Source organism: Pseudopodoces humilis, chromosome 7 (assembly GCF_049639895.1).
Source record: "Pseudopodoces humilis isolate 2021_Gansu_Grassland_sample_001 chromosome 7, ASM4963989v1, whole genome shotgun sequence".
Taxonomy (NCBI): Eukaryota; Metazoa; Chordata; class Aves; order Passeriformes; family Paridae; genus Pseudopodoces; species Pseudopodoces humilis.
In genome coordinates this window covers 52,684,309-52,706,966 of record NC_142206.1, presented here as the reverse complement: position 1 = coordinate 52,706,966, position 22,658 = coordinate 52,684,309, and the positions used below count along the sequence as shown (strand labels likewise).

Below are 22,658 nucleotides of genomic sequence, written 5' to 3'. Positions count from 1 at the left end.
AATAACATTTGCTCTTACTACTTCAAAGACTATTTGGGTGGATAAGCCAGAGCATGCTTTAGAGGTGAATAATAGGTTTGAGACCTGGTTTTCTCTCTCAAACATCACTCTCCATCCTTCAGACTGGAAGATGGTTTATGAAATTAAATCCAGGCTTATACTGTTACTTCATAAAGCTGATACTTGGGGATATTAAGATCTTGGCATACTTAGTAGCACCAACAGCAAACTCTTCCCTTTCAGCCTGAACTCCATCCTGCAAGGCAGCTCCTACTCTAAGGCAGAAGTGCTCAAGTGCCACCATCTTCAGATTCCAATTTGTTTATGCAGGACAAGCTATATCAGGAATAATACAGCATTAATCCAACACTGCATTCCCATTTACAAATACATACCATTACCAGGCACAGACACAGCACCTGTGTTTCCAAAAACACTGCCTTTACACTACCTTTGCTTCTAGACTCCTCAGAAAAGTACATGTTCAGGCAGGGGAAGTCCCCATTTCCTCACCTTTTTATGCTCTCTGATTCAAAGGTAATTTCCTTCTTTTTTGTTTCTCTTTGTTTTACTTTGGGGTTGGGGGGCACATGGGGCAAGAAGGGCTGGTTTGTATTGAAGGTTTAAGTGCTTTGAGTCAAAGAACTCCCCTAAAAAAGCAGATTGCTACATTACAATATTGGTACTGTATTCTCCACCAGCAGGAAAATTACAAGGAATGCTTTCCAGTAAGGAAACACCCTCAGCTCTCAAAAATGCTGCTTGTTCTTCCAAAACCCCAAATCAGTTTCCCTCCCTACCACTTTGCTTTACAATATAGAAATGCATGACTAATTCCTGCCCTCCATAGGCTGCAGAGCTGGAAACCACCAGTGTCCTGCTGTAGGAGTTCTGCTGCCTTTAACACACACGAGCAAAGCAGAGAACTTCTCGTCACCTGTCCTGTGCTAACCCTGGGCTCCCAGAGCACTGCTGGGACCTGCCTGCCCAAAGCAGTTTCCCACAAACAGCCCCACAAAGTCTTGAATGTGCTTCTGCATTTAGTGCTTAGCAGCACCCCATCATGGGGAGACAGAAAACATGATCTTCCTGAAAATTCCAAGGTGCAAAATTTCCTGCCCTTCTGAGAATCTTCAACAGCAGTATTGCACATTGCTAAGCTTTGAGGGCAAGTGTTGCCTTTTCCTATGTGTTTTAAATGTGTCATTCATTTGAAAGATGACAATCTTGTTAACTTGTACAGTCAAGGGCTTTTTACACGAAACAAAGAGGCAGCAGTTTCTTCTTCAGGTCCTCCTTATCTTAGGGATGACACTGTCAGGAAGGCAAAAACCCCTTTTGCATCTCCTGACCAAAATCTGAAAGGTAGGGGTTCAGTTACACATCAGAACCACACTTTACATCAATAACATTTTACTACATATTTTATTACATCAATGGCTTGAAAAAATTTTATTTGATGTCAGCAAACATTGGAAATCATAGAAAAATGAATTATGTAGAATTTCACAAAGGAATTTACCCACTATAATTCCTCATACAGTAAAATAATCCAAAACCAAATGTTACTTTTCAGTGGCTAAGCAATTTTATAATGCTATGAACATTCATCACAGTAAGTGTGCTGAATAATAGAAAACAGGCAAAAAAGACATTTAAAATATTACTTACAACAGCATTATTACAACATACTTTCTTTAAAATCCCAACAAGTATTTCGTCACTTCAAAAGCTATACAGCATTTCCATTATATTTGCAAACTTAACCTTATACATCTTTTAAAATCTTGAAAAAACTTCTTTTAAGCAATCTATAAGCAGTTAACAAAATTGATAAAATCTACATAATGGAATACTATACACTCCAGTATAAATTTTATTTTAGGAGAATATGAATGTAAACACTCATTATTATACAACATGCATAGACTATACTGACCTTCCATCTTCTGAACTGTAACTTTCACTGCAATTGTGCTTTACTATCAACAGGAAAAGCTGCATTAATCCAGGGAGTGGCAGAAAGTATTTGCTTTAGGGGCATTGCACAAGATCACTAGATTTTGACATACTGAAGACAAGCTGAAGCTAATAAAATAATTTTTCCTTTTTTTTTTTTTGTAAAATATCAGCCCACACATCGCTGAATGGGCTATACACAAATTCATACCAATTTGAAAAATAAACACATTATCAAAAAAATCTCCTATGGTATTTTTGCATTTTATTGACTTGGAGATTTTTGTTCACAAATCCAGTGATCAAGTTAGTGTAATGCACTGTTTGGCTCATATTTGGTGTGCAAGAATACCAACAGCAAATTAGCGATTTCATAGAATAAAAACTGAAATTTAAAGTGACAATGAGCATATTTTAATACATAATGTTTCTGATGTATTTGTACAGGAAAGAAAAATGTTTGTCAGGACATTGCTTTAAGAGAGTAAGAGTTTCACTCTTATTTTAACTATTAAAAAAGTGTTCAAGTGGATATTTATGGGGTCTTCCTGGTTGCAAACTTGTAAAAATATATTAACAAACCATTATCCCCACTGGTATTAAATATATCAAGACACAACCATTGTGGTTGCACTACCAGGTATGGCTACTACGGTCTTAAGCATCTGATTGTACATTGTTGCTTTACTGTTAAGCACAACTGAGGCATGTATTTTTTTCCCTTGGTTATAAGATTATATTACAAAAATTGATCACTGTTTCAAACCAGTTAAACACGAATATTCAAGTAACAAGGTTGTTTTAATGGATAAGTGAAAAAAGAAGTTACCTAGCACTTTACACAACTACATAAAAATTAAATAGAACAAATGAAATTTGTTTATGCATATGCAATACACTTTTATATCTTTAAGATTTCTAAAACTAAAACTTAAACTATCATTTTCTTTAACGATACCATATTTTGCACAATAACTTATACTTAGGAGAAATAATTTCCCATTTTCCACAAAATATATATAATTATGACATTCACATCGATAGTTTAAGAAACAAAATTTAAGTGAATATTCTTATCTTATGCAGTTATCTTTGTGGACCCTTCTAGTCAGAATGTAACCAGTTGATGTATCTAATGCTTGACCCATTTAACAAAAGAAAAACAGGGTCTTCACCTAAACAAGGTCAAACCATTTCAAAAGCTAAAATGATTTTATCGCATTTAAAAACATAGTTCAAGAGAAGGTAAAAAACTAAACGTTTAAAATACAGTGCTATTATATTGCATGTATCAACTACAATAAGATAGCAGTCAACTGAGAAGTAATTAAACAACTTTTTTCTTCCTAATATCACAAATTATACATGTTTCCCCCTACCCCATGGGGATGAAGCCAAAACACAACTTTTCTGATAAGATGGACAGATTTGAGGGCAAAAACCAATGAGAAGTCCTCACAGGTACCTAAGTCTCCAGCAGAAGCCTCTCCTGATGAGTTCCCCCAGCTGGGATGCAAGCAATCCCACACGGGTGAGGACCTGTCTCCATGCATTGGTACCAGCAGGAGGTTTAATATTTAATACTAGAGTGTTTCTAAAGAGCAGCATTGCTTTACACCACAACTGTCAGCTGGATTCACAGTGCTATTTGCCCGGTCTTTGTTCCTAATTCACACTGGCTAACACCTAGCATTCCTTCCCAGCTCCAACTGACACAGGTCTGAAGGAACATTTGAGCCACCAGAGCTGCCAGTTCACAGCAACAGCTGCAGAGACACAAAGAGCAATACAGAGGGTAGGGAATAGCTCCCTTCCATCCTCCCATAACCTCAGAGAATCTCCCTGAGCTACTGGTATGGAACTGCTCAGAAACAGCTGCCAAAACAGGCCCTTTTGGGGCTCCACACTCTAACTTGCCCTAGGAAATCTCGACCTGCTGTGCCTGTGTGCTGCTGCCCAGTTTCTGACATTGAGTTACTTTCCTCACATACAGCCCAAGGGTAAGACCACACCTCACTGCTACAGAAGGCCATGTCCCCTGCCTTTCCTGGGGCTCTGACCACACTGCAGGAGGTGCCAGAGCCAGCTCTGTTGCCCAGCTGGCATTAGCCTGCCCCACTCGTCTACAGAGAGCAGAGCCACCACAGCACACAGCACGGCACAGCCCAGCAGCCAAACCTCAGCACCAGCTGAGCTCCACCAGCCTCAGCTGCAGGCCAGGCCATGGGCTAGCTCATTTCAAGTTGTGGTAAGAAAGGCTGGTGCTGTACATCACTGTGTGCCATCTTGGCTTGAATCCTCTGTAGAGGAAGAGAAGCAAGAAAGGTCCTTTTTTCGGCCTGCAAAGACACCTGGTGATTTCTTCCAACATCATTAAATTAACCATTTTTAAATGCTTTGTGACTAGTGTTATTTTGCAGCTTTCCACTGTACAAGTAATACTGCTGCTTCCAGCTTCCCTGGACACTGTCTGCTCAGCAGTCAGCAACCACCCTGTTCAAGGTGCAAAGTCCTCCCATGGGACTTGCAAGAACAGTTCCAGTTCAAGCCAGCTAGATAGGCCAGAGCAGGGGCCATCCGAGCAGAGGGCTGGATTTGAAAGCTGTATGCACCAAGTATTTGGAAAAGCACCTCTTAAGATTTTAAATTGCATATCTTGGTTCAGAACATGAAAGCAATGTGTGCTTCAGAAGGGTTAAAATGGCCAAGGAAAATTAACCCGGTTCTTCTCCATTACACTTCCAAGAAACCAAAAACTCTTGAAGGCTGAATTTTGTGCTCCAACCCTCACCCAAACTTCCAGTGAGAGAAGCAGTTTGATGTCTTTGGCAAACAGCGCTCTGAAGAGGAATGAGACACTGGGACAGAAAGTGATCTATGGTAGCCAAATGCAAAAAGGCACATATTCCCCAAAAGGAGAGGCACCAGAGAAAGTTGTTTTGACTTAATCCCACAGAGGATCAGGAAAAAGAAAGTTGTGTAGCACTCACTTAACAAGTTACAATGCAAATGCTGAATGCCAGGGGTTAAATAGCGTATCAAACAGTTTAAGGTTAAGTATTCCAATTTGCACTAAATAAAAGCCATTAAAATATACAGGAATAAAATGCTCAGTTAGGGAGCTTTCTATGAAGCAAGAACACACAAATACAGTGGAAAGAATTGCACAAACCAGAAGTGTAATGAATTACATCTACAACCTTGGACTGACCAGACCTTAGAAATACTATTTCCTATCACTTTGCATTATTCATGATTGCTTGCTAACATGTCCTGTCACTGCAGAACAAACCTGACACGGCTGGCATGTACACAGGCCCCTCCTTTATAGAAAGCTCACTAATCATAGTGTCATCGTAAGAATACACAGGAAGCAGAGACCACAAGGCCATGCAGCAATACATACTTATACCCTACGGACCAAGTATTATAAGAACTCCTAATGTGTAGTTACTGTGGGGCTGCTAAGGAGCTCCTTGTTTTGCAGGTTGGTCAAAATTTATAGACAGGTGTTACTGGTTCTAGAAGTCCCCATGCTTAAGCATGACGTTGGTGAAATGGAGAGCTGAGCTACCTGGGTGCTTTTGAAAGAAAGTGGAGGCAGTATGGAGGAATGAGGGGAGATTAAGGCAGATGTAGCACAGGACTGGAAGCGTTTGCCTTTTTTTTGGTAATAGCTGCTTGTCCACAGATATGATGCAGATGGCTGTCTGAGGTTTGCTAATACCTGATATCCTGGATAACACAGTAGTCAACACAAATTGTTCTAGGCTACAGCACCTTCTCACGAAGCAGATGCATATCTGACATCAAGAACAGAAGTAGCCTGGAGGGAAGTGGGGAGAAAAAGCAGATATTTAGTTTAAATTTAAAAATTTAAAATGAATACACACAGCTTTCTTGCATGTCCAAACTTCAGCCCAAATCCATGGTAGTGACAGTGACAAAACAAACAACCTTGGCACATGGGAGGAATTCCAGCAGCTTTTCCTATTCTGAGGCACACTGGGATTTGTTGTTGGGAATGTAAACATTCAGGAATTAAGACTGGAGTTGATGCTGCTTTATAACCAGCAGCCTCAGCTCCCCCCTTCAAATAAAAGGAGCTATGGCCACTTGCTATGGAAAAGCCCAAAGCCCTCAGAGGCTTGACGAACCTTTATCTCGGCTGGTGGCCCAGATAGCCAAGGCATGCCAGGGAAGACAGCACTTGAGGGATTTCAGTGGTAGACCAGCAAAGTCTTCTGGCTACTGCTGAGTCCACCTGACTTGACCAGACACTGCCTGTGCAAGCACCCTCAGGAGCAGGCACCAGCCATGCAGCACTGCACAAGGAGGGCCCAGGAACCCGCTCCCAGTCCATGCAGGTCGCTTGTGTCACAACCCAAATTTCACTTTGGCCCCAGAACCACTGAGACAGACACCCAGTCAGCACCATGCTTACACCACCTCTGAAGGCAGGAGCCCCACATTCACAGCTTCTTTTGGTCTGGTTCCCACCACTCAGCACTTGCTCTGCTCCAGAGTGGACACTTTCTATCACTAATCTGGTGATCACAACTACTGCTCTAGTAGTAATTTTACCAGACCTTGCTGTCATGCCTGCACTCTCCTAACTCATTTGGGATCTTCATTGTTCCAGTATCCATACACCCAGCCACATCAGCCCACTCCAGCTCCTGCTGAAGCCATTTTTTCCTCATGTCAAGTGAGACTCCCCTTTTTTGATGTCAGCTTTCAGAAGTTAGGGTGTACTTGAAGCTAGGAAGAATCTCAGAGGGCTCAGAGAAGAAAAAGCTCTTCATTATCAACGTGTAATTCTACAAGTCACAGGAAAATACAGAGGCAAGAGCCACATAGCTTTCAAATTGGTGGCTGTGTACTAGCACCAATGCTGCTTTTCTCCACTTCTCAATTCTGGAAGAATGGGACAATTTCACTCACACGTGCCTGTGAAGGTGAGTTTTCTGAGTTTGGTTTTGTTCATCTGTCATACCTTTGGACTTAGTTCCCAAATATAAGCATCTTTGAATTGCATGTAATTAGGTTTCGTGAAGCAGTGAAGTTCTGCTTTTTTAATGTCTGAAGGACAATGTCCAAGTGATCCAGCCCTAATCACAGCAACAAAAATATACAGCACACTGAGAAGTCTTTACTCCATGCACAGCCAAGATTTGCCTTATGCTGTTGACTGTGCTTGCATTTGCAACACACAGCTTTTTCACTAAGTTGTTGTATAAATAAGGCCAGAGGGAGTCCTTGATCAGACTTATTAACGCACAAACCTCTACCATGGTTTTCTTCTGCAAGACTAAATATTAGTCTTTAGTGTAAATAATAAATTTTTGCAACTAACTTCCATACTTCAACATCCTACAGTCTCTTTGCTAATTTCAAACCTACATGACCTTTGGAGAAGTGTTAACTCTGTGAACCTCCATCGAGGAGAGGCTGTTCCTAGAATTTGCCTCTACAGAAACAGCTGAAAATTAAGGAAAGTTTGCCTTTAGGTAATTCCAGAGTGAAGTTCCACACACTCATCTTGCTTATAGCTTCCTTCCGTTCATTTGAGTGAAACCATTCACCAAAAATGAAAGAGCAAGCTTTGGCTCAAAAGACTCTATGGTCCCACAAACCTAGAAGAGCTGGGAGAACTGCATGCAGGGAAAACATCCAAGTGAGATAAAGATGCATGGGGTTTCAGCAGCAAGAGGCATTAAAGAATCGATATTCTGATGAGATACACATACTGTCAGAAGACTGCAAATTTACTGTTCTCCTTCCACTTTCATACAAGCCTGGATTTCCCAATTCCCCAAACCACTACTGAAATTGTATATCCAGGTAAAGTGAAATATGCACAGATTGAAGATTGACAAAAATGGCTTTTGCAAAGACTATATAAATACACACACACCTATCTGAACTGAGCTCAGACTGGGGATTTTATGTGACTTTTAAATTGGATTTACCTCATCTTCCTCTTCAGACATTTTAGTGGAATTATCAGGGGATTTTACAGGCTTTTGGCTATTGGTTCCATTTGTCTCCTCTTTGCCGTGCTCTGCCTCCCACTCCTGTAGGACTTCATCTATGTTGAAACGACGTCGATAATTTACAAAAAAGTTTTTCACTTGCACCACAGATTTGTTGCCAATCACATCAGAGATTGCCTGAAAGTCTCGGCCGTATTTCCTGATTGCTAAAGCAACAAAAAGAAAAACAAAAGCAGTGTGTTATTTCCACAAAGACCACAAATCAGGCTCCAGTCACAGCATAAAGACCCAAAGCTGAACTTCTGTAAAGGTCTCAAACCTTGAGATTAATCCAGGATTTAAAAAAAAGTCTAAACTGGACAAGAGACACAGTTAAGATCAACCCTGGAGAAGAGAAGAAATTTGAGGTGTCGTAAGAGATGGGCAGTGTCAAATGTACAAGACCTCTGTAAATCTGTCTGTACTACTTGAAAAGTCACAGCAGTGACTCCAGCAGAGCTTCACTTTCTGGAAGTTTGGACAAGCAGACATTATTTGCAACCATTCATACAATGTCATTTATATTGCCCAGGGACTGGAAGGGAGAATATTCTTTCCTTTTTCAAACACATTCTTCAGGTATTAGTACACAAAGTCCTCGTTCCTTAGCCACTGAAGAGAAACTCAGCTCTGAAACACAGCAGGGTTTTGACTATCAACAACTGAAGTACAAATAAACTTGTAGTGCCATACCTTGTACAGCAAGAAGCTGCTCATCTGTGGTCCAGCGTGCATTAAATTTCTGTACGACCTAGAAAACAACAAAAAAATTAGGTAAATTCATTTATATACTTTCACTTGTATCTGAGCTTATAAAAACCTCTCAAAAGTGCAATAAGGAATTGACTGTTAGTCAAAGTGTATCATTAGCATTTATCTTTACAATTAAAGGTCAGAAAATGATCTCACCTCTGGAAGTCTGTATTGTTCTATACCACCTTCAAGCTTTTCTTTGAGCGCGCTGTTTGTCTGTTTGATATTCTGAATCTGAAAAGAAAGTTTCATCCCTTTAAGAAGGATTAAAAAATATTTTTGGACAAGTCTTTTTCCAGCAGCCTTGGCAGGAACCTCACAAGCTCAGCCTTCCAGTTTTTCTCACAGCTTGCCTTTTCCAAAAAGGAAGTTTGCTATATTGGAATAATGTACAGCAGGAGCAGCTGGCAAATCAGGAGATCTCATTTAATTTATTCTCTGCTGTCTACAAGTTATCTGGAGCAAGAACTGCCCCAACTTCCAGATCTGTGTAAAGCCCAGCATAGGAAGACCAAACCCATCTGCAGCAAGTAATGAATCAAAGACTGCTAAAGAGTTCAGCTTGTCCCAGAGTGCCAAGAAAAAGGCTTCAGGCCAAAATACAAATTCTATTAAGTTTAATAAAGAGCCTGAGACAGAGCTCTGCTTTAGAAACAACAAAATGCTCAGATCTAGGCAACAAACTCATGTAGCAAATCTGTATTTACTCACAAATATTTGAAAAACATTTGTTTAAAAGGCAGACCCATCAGGGAAGCAAAAGGTACATAGGGAGTTTGTATGATACCTATCTAGGAAAGACCAAGCTGAACATATCTGCCACTTCTTAAAGTACCACATGAAAAGGCAAAGGAAACAGCTGCTCCACATGGAAATCAAATACCTCTGAAACCAATGTCACCTGAGGAAAGCTAAAGTTAAAAAAGAAGGAATTCTGAACTGCAAGAAAAGCTAAGTGCCAACAAATGTTCCTTTCAAGTCTCTGCTATAAATTTTTCCTTGCTTTACTTCAGGTCGAAAGTAGGCTTGCCCACAGAACTAAAACCTAAGAGATGTAAAACCCAGAGCTGCATTCAGAGCACAGGGACAGCAGCTTGTCAACTAAGGCATGTAGCATTGTGCATCATCACTGCCAAGCTACAAATTCCTGCCAACTTTGCAGACTGCAACAAGCACTACCAGCAAACCCAGCAGTTACTCCTGTACGATCTCGTTCATACCTGCCGTTTGATTGAGACTAATTCCATGTCCAGTTGTCTGAGTACAGTGGTAGCAGCTGTTGCATTTGCAGAAACAGCCTCCACATCCTCCTGGGAAAGGAACATTCCTTTGGGAGGTTTCCTCTTTGCTCTGTTCTTGGCCTGTGTACTGTGCTTCTCCTTCTTCACCTGAGGGACAGTTTCAGCAGGCGGCACCTGGCAAACAGCAGTCAGTCATTTTACAAAACTAAGTATCTTTAGAGATCCCTTCCAGCTCAAACCATTCTGTGACTCTGATTTTTAGCCACCATCAAAGGCTGGAGAACAACAATGCTAGTATGCAGACAGAAGGACACTTTTGCTTTAAGTGGCATGTCATACAAACTGTTTTATAAAAATTTCTCCCTTTCTTTAGCAGCTTTCAGTGTTCACAGAGATACTATGGTTGCCTTCTCTGCCCATTCTCATTTTGGGAGACAGATGCCCAATTTTGCATTTGTTAAATGTTCTGGTTATTTTCAAGCTTCCAAAACCCCTCTTCTTGTTTTCATCATCAAATTTGAACACACCAGTTTAACTGAACACCAGAAGGAAACAAAGTGAAGTGTGGAGACAGAAAGAACATAACTGAAACAGTTTACTGAGAATTGTTTTACTACCTGACAGACACAGGAAGGAATAAACCAAATTTATTTAAAGGCAAAGTGAGATTTAAAGGCAAATTTATTTAAAGCAGTGAGGTGACAACAGGATAATTCTTAGATTGTTACACCATTTCTTGGAAGCCAAGTTTTCTTGCATAGCACTTGTGTATCAACAGTTCCATCAAAATGGTGCAGTTTTGCCTAAAATAAACTTTAACCCTTTTTTGGAAAAAGGAGTATTTCACAGACCACTTCCTATTTTTATCCCTTATGTCTAAAGCAAAGACAGGTAGATTAGCCAGGACACTTACTACAGATCCTTCAAGAGCACAGCTGATTCTAAGATAGCACAACCATTTCTTCCAGAAGGTATACTCAACAATCAACTCATACCTAAGATTTATTATCCAGTGACTGGTTCTTGGAACCTGGCCAAGAACACACAACAGAAGGGTGGCAAGGCGAGAAAAAGCAGAGAGGGGAGGAAGTACATCTGAAACCTCTACTTGATCACCTTGGGCTTTAAAGACATTGGCTTCACTTGGTGCTATTGTTTTCCTCCTAATTTGAAGCTACATGCAGTTTCTACACAGTTTGTGGCATTCGCTCATTAGCACTGAATGCTTGCATTTGAAACCACATGAGGTGAGCACCAAACCCCAAGTAAGTATGAGGTTCTGACTCCCTAGGGACTCCAGCACAGCTGCCACAGATAAGTTTTCACCCTCCTCATGGGTACAACGGCCAGAGCCCCACAGCAGCAGCAGCAGCATGGACAGTTGCTGCTCTCAACCTTCTTCTTCCACACACTGGTGCAAAGCATTCCATGAGATACAATGCCTAGGGCAAGCCCAGAGGCAAGAGGTAACCCCTACTTCTCCTTGCAGATGGGAGTGGTGAGCAGGAGAAACCAGACTGGCTTAGGAATGAACAAGTAAAGTAAACTCTGCTCTCTGCTTCAGAAGGGAGCACTTGGATAACTGAGCCAGGTAAATTATTCAGCATGGACAGACATTTCAGATCCACTCATATTTCATCTACGTACACTGCTGCCCAGGACCACACAGCAATGCCTCACTACAGGTTCAGGCTGTCTGTTGACCAACAGGCAATGCCTGCAGTGCAAACATCCCAGAAGCCTCAACATTAAGGAAAAATGAAAGCAGTTTCAAATTACTGTTTTACACAGTTCAAAAAATGCAAAGCTCTTTTGTGTTGCGGACAAAAAGCAGAGCTCCAGCAGAACAATTTTTGACAGCTCCAAATGCCTTTAGGCCCCAGCAAAAATTGGAACATCTAGTCTGTTCTGGAAACTCTTCTTTTGTGGCCACACACATTTCTCTCTAGAATTTAATCAATTTTTGAAAACCACAGAGAATTAAAACGCAGGGATTTAGAAGGGATTTAGCAGTGCTCCTGTTTATTTAGATATTTCAACTGCTATCCAGTGCACTTCAGTCTTACAAACCCGTTAAAATACAAAGTTCCCTTCCTCAGATGTCACTGTGTAAATAGAAGCTGAAGCTATCTCAAGTTACATAAAAACAGGATGAAGTGAGAGGCACTTCCAGGAACAAGGAAGATACAAAGAAAGCAGGTCTAAGGTCTTGACCTCAGTATTACAGAGTCACTATGCAAGGAAATCCAAACAGTTGCACTAGCACTGGAAAAAAAAAAAATTCCCCCTCCAATGATCCTCAAAAGAAGAAACAGATGAGAGATTTCAGAAGAAATCCCTGTATAACTCTGAGAAATCCCAGTATAACTGCGTAAGTCAGAGAGCAACCAACAGGTCTCAGAGCTGAAAAAACCATCTCTGCAGATTTGGGACAGGAAGGTTCCTTATGGTGAGAGTCCCTGCACGTCTGACCACATCATTAGAAGAAACCTAATGATCAAGAACTCCCCCTTGGTACCTGCTCGCTCTCTCTCTCTCAAGGTATTTCAATAAGCCCTGAGTTCAGGTACTGTAAAATCAGAATCACTGAATCAGTAAGGTTGGAGAAGATCTCCAAGATAATGGAGTCCAACCTTTGACCAAACACTTGTCAACTAAACCACAGCACTAACTGCCATGTCCAGTCATTTCTTGAACACCTCCAGGGATGGTGACTCTGCTATGTCCTCAAGGCAGCCCATCCCAGTTCTTATCCACCCCTTCAGTGAAAAAATTCTTCCTGGTGTCCAGCCTTAACCCCACTTGAGGACATTTTCTCTCCTCATGTGTCTGGCTGTCTGGGAGCAGAGACTGACCTCCACCTTGCTACAACCTCCTTTCAGGCAGTTGTACAGAGTGACAGAAGTCTCCCAAGTCTCCTCCTCTTCAGACTTAACAGCCACAGCTGGATTCTGAACAGGCTATAAAGGCTCTTTTGCTCTCCAGCACAATCCCTGTCCTGAAAAGTCCCCACAAGGCTGCCTGCCATGGCATACGTAGCCAGACTGCATACGCCCCTTGAGTTTCAGATTGGCTGGAGTGCCGTGGCCTGTACCAGTGTGACAAGGAGAGCACAAAGCCTCCCCTGATGCTAAGATTTTCTGCAGAAATGTCTTAATGGTAACTGTCCAAACCAGACATCTGAGCTGGTTTGGTCTGACAAGAGATGCAGCCAAGGCGATGAAGAATTACTTTTCCCTCTTCCGCAGCAAGTTCAGGTCATGTCAGCATTGGCTGGGAAGAGAGAAATAATAAAGGGGGTAGACGGGAGCTCTTTTACAGGGGCAAGCTCTTGAAGAGCTTACAGAAAAATCTAAACAGTAAATTTATTAAAATAATGGGAAATGTGATAATAGTATTATTTACAAACACTATAGAGCTGCAGTACACAGCTGCAACTTAGGCAAGTGACAGCCTTTCCTGCCTGGGTATTGCTGAGACTTCTGAGAGCTCAGTATCTTGTAAGGATAAATACAAATGGCTTCACATCCCTACCCCTAGGGCACACTCTGCCCCCTAGGAAAACATCAAAGGTGCTGGTTCACTCAGTAGAAACAACAGCTAAACTTTCCTGGAAAGTCTAGAGAACACCCTCATGTGGGTGAGGAACAGATGGGAATGTTGTGATTTTTCAGTTATTACCATTCAAAATTATTTGTTGGAGAAATTAATCTCACTAAGAGTGACTGACAAAAGTCAATCTGAGTGACTGTTACTCTGGGACTTCTTTTTGACTGTGTGGGATCATGTTTTTAAACACTTCTACTGGGTTTTCCCTAAATATAACCTTTAAAAAAAATAAATTAAATAGAATGACTGGGGGAGAGAGACTGGGAGAAAGAGACTGGGAGAGAAATCAGGCTAGAAAAAATCAGGAAATGGAGCTAACTTCAAGGAGAGAAAGTCCGAAGCATCTTCCTGTAACTCATGCATACTACCCACATTGCTGCTGAACGAGGTGTTTTTATTTAGTAACAGGTAACCTGCAGGTTACACACATGGAGATGAAGTATATGATTTCCTGTAGGGCATGGCAGGCTGGGTTTTCAGAACTGTTTTATTTTTGTAGCTCTTTTCATGCAGAACTGTATGCCCACTGAAAATTAAGTACTTGAAGTGAGACTCAAGTACTACATTTTGAGCTGATGTAACAACAGGTGAAGGCCACCCTGCCAGACAAAATTAACTGATCACAAAAACTTTCTCCTTTACTCTTCACCAGTACTGCATACACCAATACTGCAGTCTTGGTGCCAGTGAAGCGACAAGTACTGCTGGGGATTTCAATACATTGGGAACTTCCCTTAGAGTCCAACGTGTACATAAACACACTTCTACCTGGAACAGGTCTGGTCTACCTAGAACAAGAGGCTTTATTTCCCCTCCACCAAGCCATCTCCACAGGGGGATATGCTTCTACTCCATCTCCATGCAGGTGGGTTGATTTAAACCATCGAGGGTGGTTCAAGCTAACACAGCCCAAGAGGGGATAAAAGAGTCTGGAAACAATCACATAGTACATTATCATGGGATGGTAAGTGTTAAATTTTTCCAGCTCTATCCATAATAAATAATTTATCTATACTTGTCTTGATCTAAGAATAATTGTGAAGACAATTCTTTTCTTGTATGACAACTATACAAAGTACTAAAGAAAATAAGATACTGTCAGCCTCTACACAAAGTATCTAGTAAGCAAACACTTTCATTTGTACAGGAGTAAGAAACAGAATTATACCTCCTTTTTGCTCTCCTTGTTTTGTTCAACTTCAATGTCAATAGCGTTATTTCCATTTGCTTCCTCCATTTCATCCTCACTGGAAGACAAAAGCAAACAGTACTGTATTAGTTTGTGAGGCTCTCTTTTTCTATAAAGAGCATGCTAAAACAAATGCATGAATGCCACAGCAAGCACAACAGCTTTCCTTAGTTTTATTCCCAGGATGTGTTTTCTTTTGGGGAGTTGGTGTTGATTTTATTTGGTTTTGGTTTAAGTCAATAAATTCTTAATTCTGAGGATAGTGCATACTTCTCAGCAGTGTACTTAGTCAAAATAAATCTACACAGATGAAGACAAGAGACATGAAATTAATTCCACAAGTTATCTTTCAAAGAACATGGGACACTAAGCATTTTTACTTTAGGCAAACTGAGACAGGAAGTAAGACTTAAAAATACAGCAAGTAGCTAAAACATAGATTTCATACAGCTCCTTAATATTTAGCAAAACAGACATGCACAAGATGAACTCCCTCAAGAACAAGCACAAAAAATGGGTTTTTTTCAGTGACTGCCTCACATTTCATTTTCCTCTGGAAAAGAAAAAGACGTTATCACTTACAGAGTAATAATAGGCATGAAATTGGGGCCATAGTGAAAGTGACCTTGGCACATCTGTCCAGTCTGGCTTAGGTGAAATTTTAATCAGACATTAAATCAAATGTATTTTCATGACTTAGAATTCTTGTACTGTACACAACCAAAGTTAATTGCACCATTTGAAATGATGCCCAGAAACAGAAGAAATAAGCTGATGTAATCAAAGCTTTTTTTTTTTTAATCAAAAAATAAACCTATTTTGTCATATCAAACTTCATAGGCTGTGCTGAGGAGCATCAGCTGGTGCAGGTATGTCACAGCTCCAGGGCAGGGCAGGGCTATGCTCACAGGGAGCAGGAGCCAGCAGGCATAGCATGGGCTGGTGAGCTTGGCTGTGGCATCCACACTCACGTGGCCATCTCCCTGCTGCAGCCACATCCCAAAGGAGGAACGAGCTGCCTGCCATCCTTCTCCACAAGAGCAATCAGTCATACAAGCCACTTCTGCTCTCCCATACCACCTGGCTCAACAGCTGAAAACAGACATTTAATTTGGGTAATGATGATTCCAGGGAATCAACTCCCAAGCATCCCCTCCCAGAGCTGCACACACAAAGCCCCTCACATACAACTTAGAACTAACTGCTGAAAACCTGGTCTCAAATGCACCAAGAGTTGTGTTTGTAGCAATCTGAGGGTTGGGGAATTTTCCTGCCTAGCCACAAAGGGGATATAGAGGTATTTTGAGTGAGATGCCTCAGACTGCCCCTTCTCTTAACCCCATCTCCAAAAGAACTTCCTTGTGTTCTCACCTAGGTTCAGATTTTAGCCTTTTCACAACAGTCTTTGCTGTGCTGATAGTTTGCTCTTGTATTCCAGCAAGTTCCCTAGACACGGACCAAATGAAAGCCCACCCCCTCATTTCTGCGGTTGTAGACACTGATTGCCATAACCAAACAACACTTGTGAGGTTCTGCCAACACTGAATGGCACAGTACAACCTGAAAATCCAGGCACCCTAAACTCACCCAGAGTGGATACCACACCCTGCGTGGCTGCACTGACATATCCTTTGAGGGTGTAGAGGTTTGACTATTTTACATAATGGAGGGGAAGAACAGAAATCAAACATCAAGCTGATAGCCTGGTGCTTAACTTCCTGCAGATGTAAATCAAGTTAAGCATTTCCAATCCAGCTGCCTTTCTCAAAAGTTGTAAAATTACAGCACATGCTGTAGTAGAGGTGCTACTTTTCCTAGCAAACAGACACAGGTACTGAGAGGTGTATTTCTACATTCCAGTAATTTCATTTGTGAGCACAGAACAAAAAGAGAGACAAGCAGTAAAAGACCCTAAATCACAAAGTACAAGACAAACACAGACTCCATATAAAAGATTCCCATCCCCCCCACAATAACTTAGTAGGAAAACTGAAAAACTAAACAAACAAAAAAACCCAACAACCAGAATGGGGAGCAAAAAAATAGACAGCCTTTGTAAAGAAGATACAAGAACAGAATGGAAAAAGAGACTCGGGTCAAAGAAAGCAAACCAAATACTGGACAAGTTGGTTGTCAGTATTGTCCCTGGCCCTGCCTGTTAAGAAAGTATTGCTGACATAATGGAGAGATGGGAGAGGTTGAGTGAGTCATCGGTGCAGCACAGCTCAACCCTAGAAACACATTTCTTCCCCCTTCCCAAACAAGACTTGCTCATATGCAGTGGAGCCAGCAAACAGCCCACTGGGAAATGCAACAATTCATCTGAGGGCAAAGGCTTTGAAGAAATTTGCCCAATTATGTCAGAAGTCTTCCAAAGGCAGGCAAACTTCAAGTTTGGTCTGCAAAGACATTAATTGCATTTTAGAGCAGTTTGAAAAGGCACCTGCATCAAGCAGATGGAGTTGCTGCTGTTCAGAGCAGTTGTTTTCCCCTCAGTCACTTGAAACCTCCGCATTTCTGAAGCCCTTTCGGCTCCAGAACTAGGTGAAGTCACCAAGTGACAGTAACTGTAGAGGTACTTACACCAATACGCACAAGGCCACTGATGACCTATCTTCAAGGGCTTGCATGGGTATCCAGGAAGGTGAGCTTGCAGAAAATGCATGAGTCAAGCTCATTTGCTAAAGCTCAGTAGTTAATGACCTCCTGAACACCACCAGCCTCACCCACATGCCAAAGCACCCAGCACTCCCTGGAACAGTTCAGCCAGAGAGCTCATCCTAAGTTTCCCTGTGCTCTGCTGACAACAGTGCCAATCAGACTGTAAACAGCTTTAATTTCAATTTCCCAACCCTCAAGTGGTACCAGAGAAAAAGTTCTAGAATGGTGGGACTGTAACCAGTGGGGGCAATCAGGAATTGGAATGTCAAAAAGGGGAGCACAACTAACTGCCTTTTGGCTTTAAGCAAACCAAAACACAGAAGGGAAGAGGGGTGGGGAAAGGTGTGGTACCAGGAAACATTTTGGGGAAAATCCTACATCTAGTTCCTTACAAGCTAACAGGAATTTCTGGGATATACTAAAGAAATCAGTGTGCAGCCATACATGGCCTTTCTGCTTGCAAACCTACCTTTCCTCACGTTCCCTTTTTTGTTTACGAGCATGACGGTCCATCACACTAGTTTTAGTCCTTGTCTTCTTCCAGGAGTAGTAAAATTTCACCAGGCTGGCTATTGATTTGTCAGGAAGCTGTAATTAAACATGTATCCTTTTATACATTTATAAATAAAGCATCTCCAGTTGACATACAATTGGTCTGTTTTTCCAAGGAACATCTGACCTCTTTACATTGGATTCTCTCAAAGGCTCAAGCAGGGCAGTTCTGCAACCTTTCCAAAAATTATCTATGGGGAGTGTTTCCGATTAATGCCTACTATTTGGGAAATCAAAATCTCTAAAGAGCATCTCAGCAAGCTTCCACTCTCTAGTCAAGTAGCTGATTTCCTCCAGAATAGGGGAACACAGCAAGAGCAAATTTGAAATGAGGCCTCAAAACTGAGATAACAGTTTTAAAGCCAGAACAGACCAAAAAGCCAACACAAACACATGTAAACAAGCACAGAAACTGCTGAATTGCAAACATCCCAAGCATATCTTTGATGTTTGGTTAAATAGGTTTATTCACACCATTCACATGACAAAGTCTATTCAAAGGTCTCAACAAAGGATGTTTTCAAAAGGTGAAGTATTACTATATGGTGAACTGAGGGTACAGGAAAACACAATTTTTTTTTTGTCCTCTTACACAAATGCCATTACCCTGTAGCTAGGAAAGAAAAGTGTGCCTCCAAAAAAGCATAAAACTACATTAAGACTAATTCTCTATTTTTGAGGTGCTCTACATAGATGCTCTTACACAGGACTTTTAAAAAGTGAAAGTCCAGTCTTTTCTGATGAATAAAACATACTTTTCTTAAGTGTCTGATTCAGTTTGAAGGGCAGAGCAGGTGGGGAGGAAAACAAAACTGAGAAAGAGCCAGATCTCTTTCACTCAAACACTGTAGTTTAAGCCTTCACCTGAGACAAACCTGGTTCTCAAACTGCAGACTGACTTCAGGTTCTAATAAAAGATCACACCAGCACTCCCACTCTGGCCCACAGCTGCACACAGGCAGAAATCCATTGGTGCTGGCAAAGCACGGGTGCTAAGTCAATGTTGTGCTGCCAACAGCCATGCAACAGGTTGGCGTTCTGAAATTTAAAAGAGCTCCACAGAACAAACTCAGGGACAAGGCCGTTCATGACAAACATCCACTTGGCTATAAACCTGTGCTAAGAGTGCCAAAATATCAGAACCAGCTCTGGTAGATAATGCAACTTGCCTTTCATTCTCTGGCTTTGGAGACTGCTCCCCTCAGTTCCAGTCTGCACAGGTGCTAATGGGGCAGCATCTATAAACTAACAACTAACATGCTCCTGAGCCATTGATTCCTGTCCCCTGCTAAACACAAAGCTTTGTGCCATTTAATTCCTTTCATGCAGAATTGCTTTCCTGGGAGCAACAGTAAAACAAATATCATTACCTAGGGAACAGTGCATGTGCTTGGAATGCACTTCACTCAGGGACAGAGAGCCATGCTTCTGCACATAAACCAAATTGAGAATTTCTTGCTTTGGCAGTTAACCAACCAACAGGACGGGCTTTATGGTCTCTTTTTCCCAGGACATTCCCCTGCCCTATTTTCCCTCCTATGTAAGAACACAGGAATAAAGCAGCTTCACTCTTGAAGAGTTGCATCACCTGACCCAAGGGAATGGGAGACCCTAGGACTCCAAGAACATTTGGAAACGAATGTCAGTGAAGGACAAGGAACACCAAGGAGGACATGATGAAAACAAGCCTCTTTCTGCCACCCTTTTGAAAGTGGACCTTCATCCCTGGAAGGCAAGGCACCTTTCTCTTTTCAGTGGGATCAGCAGCACAGATCTGTGTCACATGTGCTTTAAGAGGCTGAACAGACTGCAACAGCCAAGGCTCACTTCAAAGGGTCATAGACAGTGGAACTGGGTCCTGCTGGAACCCTCAAGAGGCTACTTTACTGAAGGAGAGCAAAGAACAAAGTCTAGTTCCCAACCAGATGATAAACCACTTGAAGACACTCATGATACAATTAATAAAATTTTTTTACAACCCATCCTCTCCCTCTTTCAAAAGCAAATTGCACACTCCCAAGCATTACCCTTTCAGGCAGAAACATATCCGTGAAGTTTTCAATCATACGTTTAAAACAGTATCATTACCAACAAAAAGCAAAGGACTGAAGCTTCCAAGGATGTATAAAAACCTCCACCACAGCATCCACTGACAGTCCCAAATCACATTAAACACAGACTTCATCATTTAATAAAATTAATTCCTAGAAATCAGGCTATAAGAAAGGAAATCAACTTCACACAGAGATGATCTTTACTGCATATGTGTGGGCATATGTGTACAGATCATGCCTGAACTCCAGCTGAGACAAACACTACCATAGCACACAGGGGACTGAAAACTGTAATTTCCACTAAAAAAAATAAAAAAAATCACACAGTCATAGTTTATCCTGAACCAGTAAAACACTTGAGGAAAACACTTCTACAGAGACTCTGGGAATAATATTGTTTCTTTCTATTCATGGTAGTATTTTCCCTCTAACATCCCCTTTGGCCTGTTCACTCTCAAGAGCATTAGACACACATTCAGCACAAACAGCACTGAAGACGACAGTCTATTCTGCTTTTCCACTCCTGAGACACCACTTACCATCTGCTGGATCCTATGAAAGGTTTTCCCATGGAAACTGAAGGCCTGTTCAAACAAGACCTTGTCTTCCACTGTCCACTCATCTGGGAATGGAGTAAAGTTTGGCAGATCTGCCAAAGACTTCTCGATGTTGTGCTTGTGCCAAAACAGCATCCCAAGAGCCTAGAAATAATACAGACACCAAGGTGACAACTGTAATCAAAAGAAACATTATTGGAAAATGGAACGGGAGAGCCACAACATTTTTCTCAGGCAACACATTTTACATAATTTTAATTCTCAGCTATATCAGATGCTTCTCTGAGTGCAAGAAACCTGCAAGGAATCTGCCTCCCAGCTAAGCTGTGAAGACCAGCCCAAAGTTTATCAAAACCACACAGGTCATCATATAATAAAAGATTGGCAACAGAAAGGTGAGAGAAGAACCTTAAGAAATTATTTCAGCTTTACTGATCATGGCATGCACAGATAAGCTGAGCAAAGGCTTGGGAAGTCTGCCTAAAGAAGACTGGACAAAAGGCAGCGTCTTTCCATTGCTGGACTCTATTTCCTGGCAATTAGAAGGATGGTTTACTTGACTGGGTTTTTTTACAATTGTTAACAGGGTTCTTTATGAGGGGGAAGGGAAAAAAGGAAAGAGAATGAAGCAAGAACTGGAAGAAAGAAAGGCAGAGAACATGCACCACCTTGACTTGCTACTAAAAGTCCCTGGCCCAAAGGAGGAATAAATCTCACTCATTTTGGGGGCCGCTCTTTTGTTCGCTTGAGGGAGGCCTTATTTTGCTGTCACAGTTTCTGGTTCTCAGTTCCAAAGTGCCTGTGCTGCACTTCACCACCTGCAAACCATTCCCCTTCTGCTGTCTCCGAGACACTCGTGTGCAGCCCGCCTCTCCCAGGGGTCCACAGCCCATTGTGTGTTATGACACAACACTACCTCTGGCATGCCAGCAACCACTGCGAGTCATTTTGGGAAAACTTGACTCTACAGAGCTAAAAACCAGCCTTTCACAATTGCTGTGAAGTGAAAGCAATCCCTACCATGCTGAGTAAAACCTAAGAGTAACCTACTCATCATATGCAAACTCAGCTCAGGTTTCGCAGACATAGTTACCCTCATCTAGTAGTTTCACCCTGGCTGCCCAGCATTACAAAATCCCTCCAAAATCAGGGTTTCCCCATTATGCTTTGATATGCAAAAAAGCAGTTCTTTTATGGGATTTCTGCAGAGAGATGCATACAAATGTTAATGTTATTATCCAACATCTTGCCCAGATCCTACTGGACTCTCAGTGCTGCCCGGACACCTTCTCCCTTCTGTCACCATGCAGAACAAATAGTAATCTCAGTTACAGCACAGGCACTCGAGATGTCATAGAAGCCACACAGCCATTCTGGCAAGGGTGGGGTCGAAGAAACTATTTTGTAGTCACGAAGGACTGAGTTTTCTCTCCCCTGACAACCTCCTTCAGCTTCAAATATGAGATCTACCTGATATCCCTACGAGGAAGCAAGGGATAAACAAGGAGCGAGACATTTTGGGAGGGCAGGGTAACATTAAATAGCACTGAGATATTAGTGAGGACTGAGGGGAGAGCTGCTTACATAAAGCAAGAAGTAAACAAAAATATTTTTCTTCCAGGCTTGTTTAACAGGAGATCAGTACTCCTCTTCCACCTATGCTGCCCTGGAAGAACTCTGCAATCATACACAGGTGAGCGAGCACAGGGCCTTCCCAAGCTTTTTCCTAGGGTGTCTGACAAAGGCTGGCAGGAAAGCCTGGGTCACAGCCAGACCTTACTGTGGTGCTTCCAAAAGTCAATGACTATTACAGCTCAGCACAAGCACCCGCAGCCGTCTGCACCACCAGCTGAAGCGCCTGCCCTGCCAGAGCTCACTGGCCTGCGGGGAACCTGCCCTTTGTGTGCCCTGGGGCTGGCCAGGCTGCAGGGACTCCCACCAGCACAGTCCTGAGCCTCCAGCCATCATCCAACAGCAGCAGAGCCAACAACAGGGCACTGAGCCATGGGCAAGGGGAACATGAAGACAGGGATGGGAGCTGGGCTGGC

The 22,658-nt window shown here is 42.0% G+C and overlaps 1 protein-coding gene across 1 annotated transcript in view; it reads right to left on the bottom strand.

The window, feature by feature from the left end:
* Positions 1 to 1,406: 1,406 nt before the first annotated feature.
* The window catches only part of RCOR1 (REST corepressor 1), an 82,334-nt gene continuing 61,082 nt past the window's right edge, over positions 1,407 to 22,658 (bottom strand). Inside the window, exons 5-12 of the mRNA XM_005520115.3 lie at positions 20,593 to 20,754; positions 17,917 to 18,035; positions 14,766 to 14,844; positions 9,968 to 10,162; positions 8,904 to 8,981; positions 8,688 to 8,745; positions 7,932 to 8,161; positions 1,407 to 5,785 (exon numbers count right to left, since the gene is read on the bottom strand). Coding sequence (XP_005520172.1) covers positions 5,744 to 5,785; positions 7,932 to 8,161; positions 8,688 to 8,745; positions 8,904 to 8,981; positions 9,968 to 10,162; positions 14,766 to 14,844; positions 17,917 to 18,035; positions 20,593 to 20,754 — 963 coding nt within the window. The 3' untranslated portion in view covers positions 1,407 to 5,743. The remainder of the gene's footprint in view (positions 5,786 to 7,931; positions 8,162 to 8,687; positions 8,746 to 8,903; positions 8,982 to 9,967; positions 10,163 to 14,765; positions 14,845 to 17,916; positions 18,036 to 20,592; positions 20,755 to 22,658) is intronic.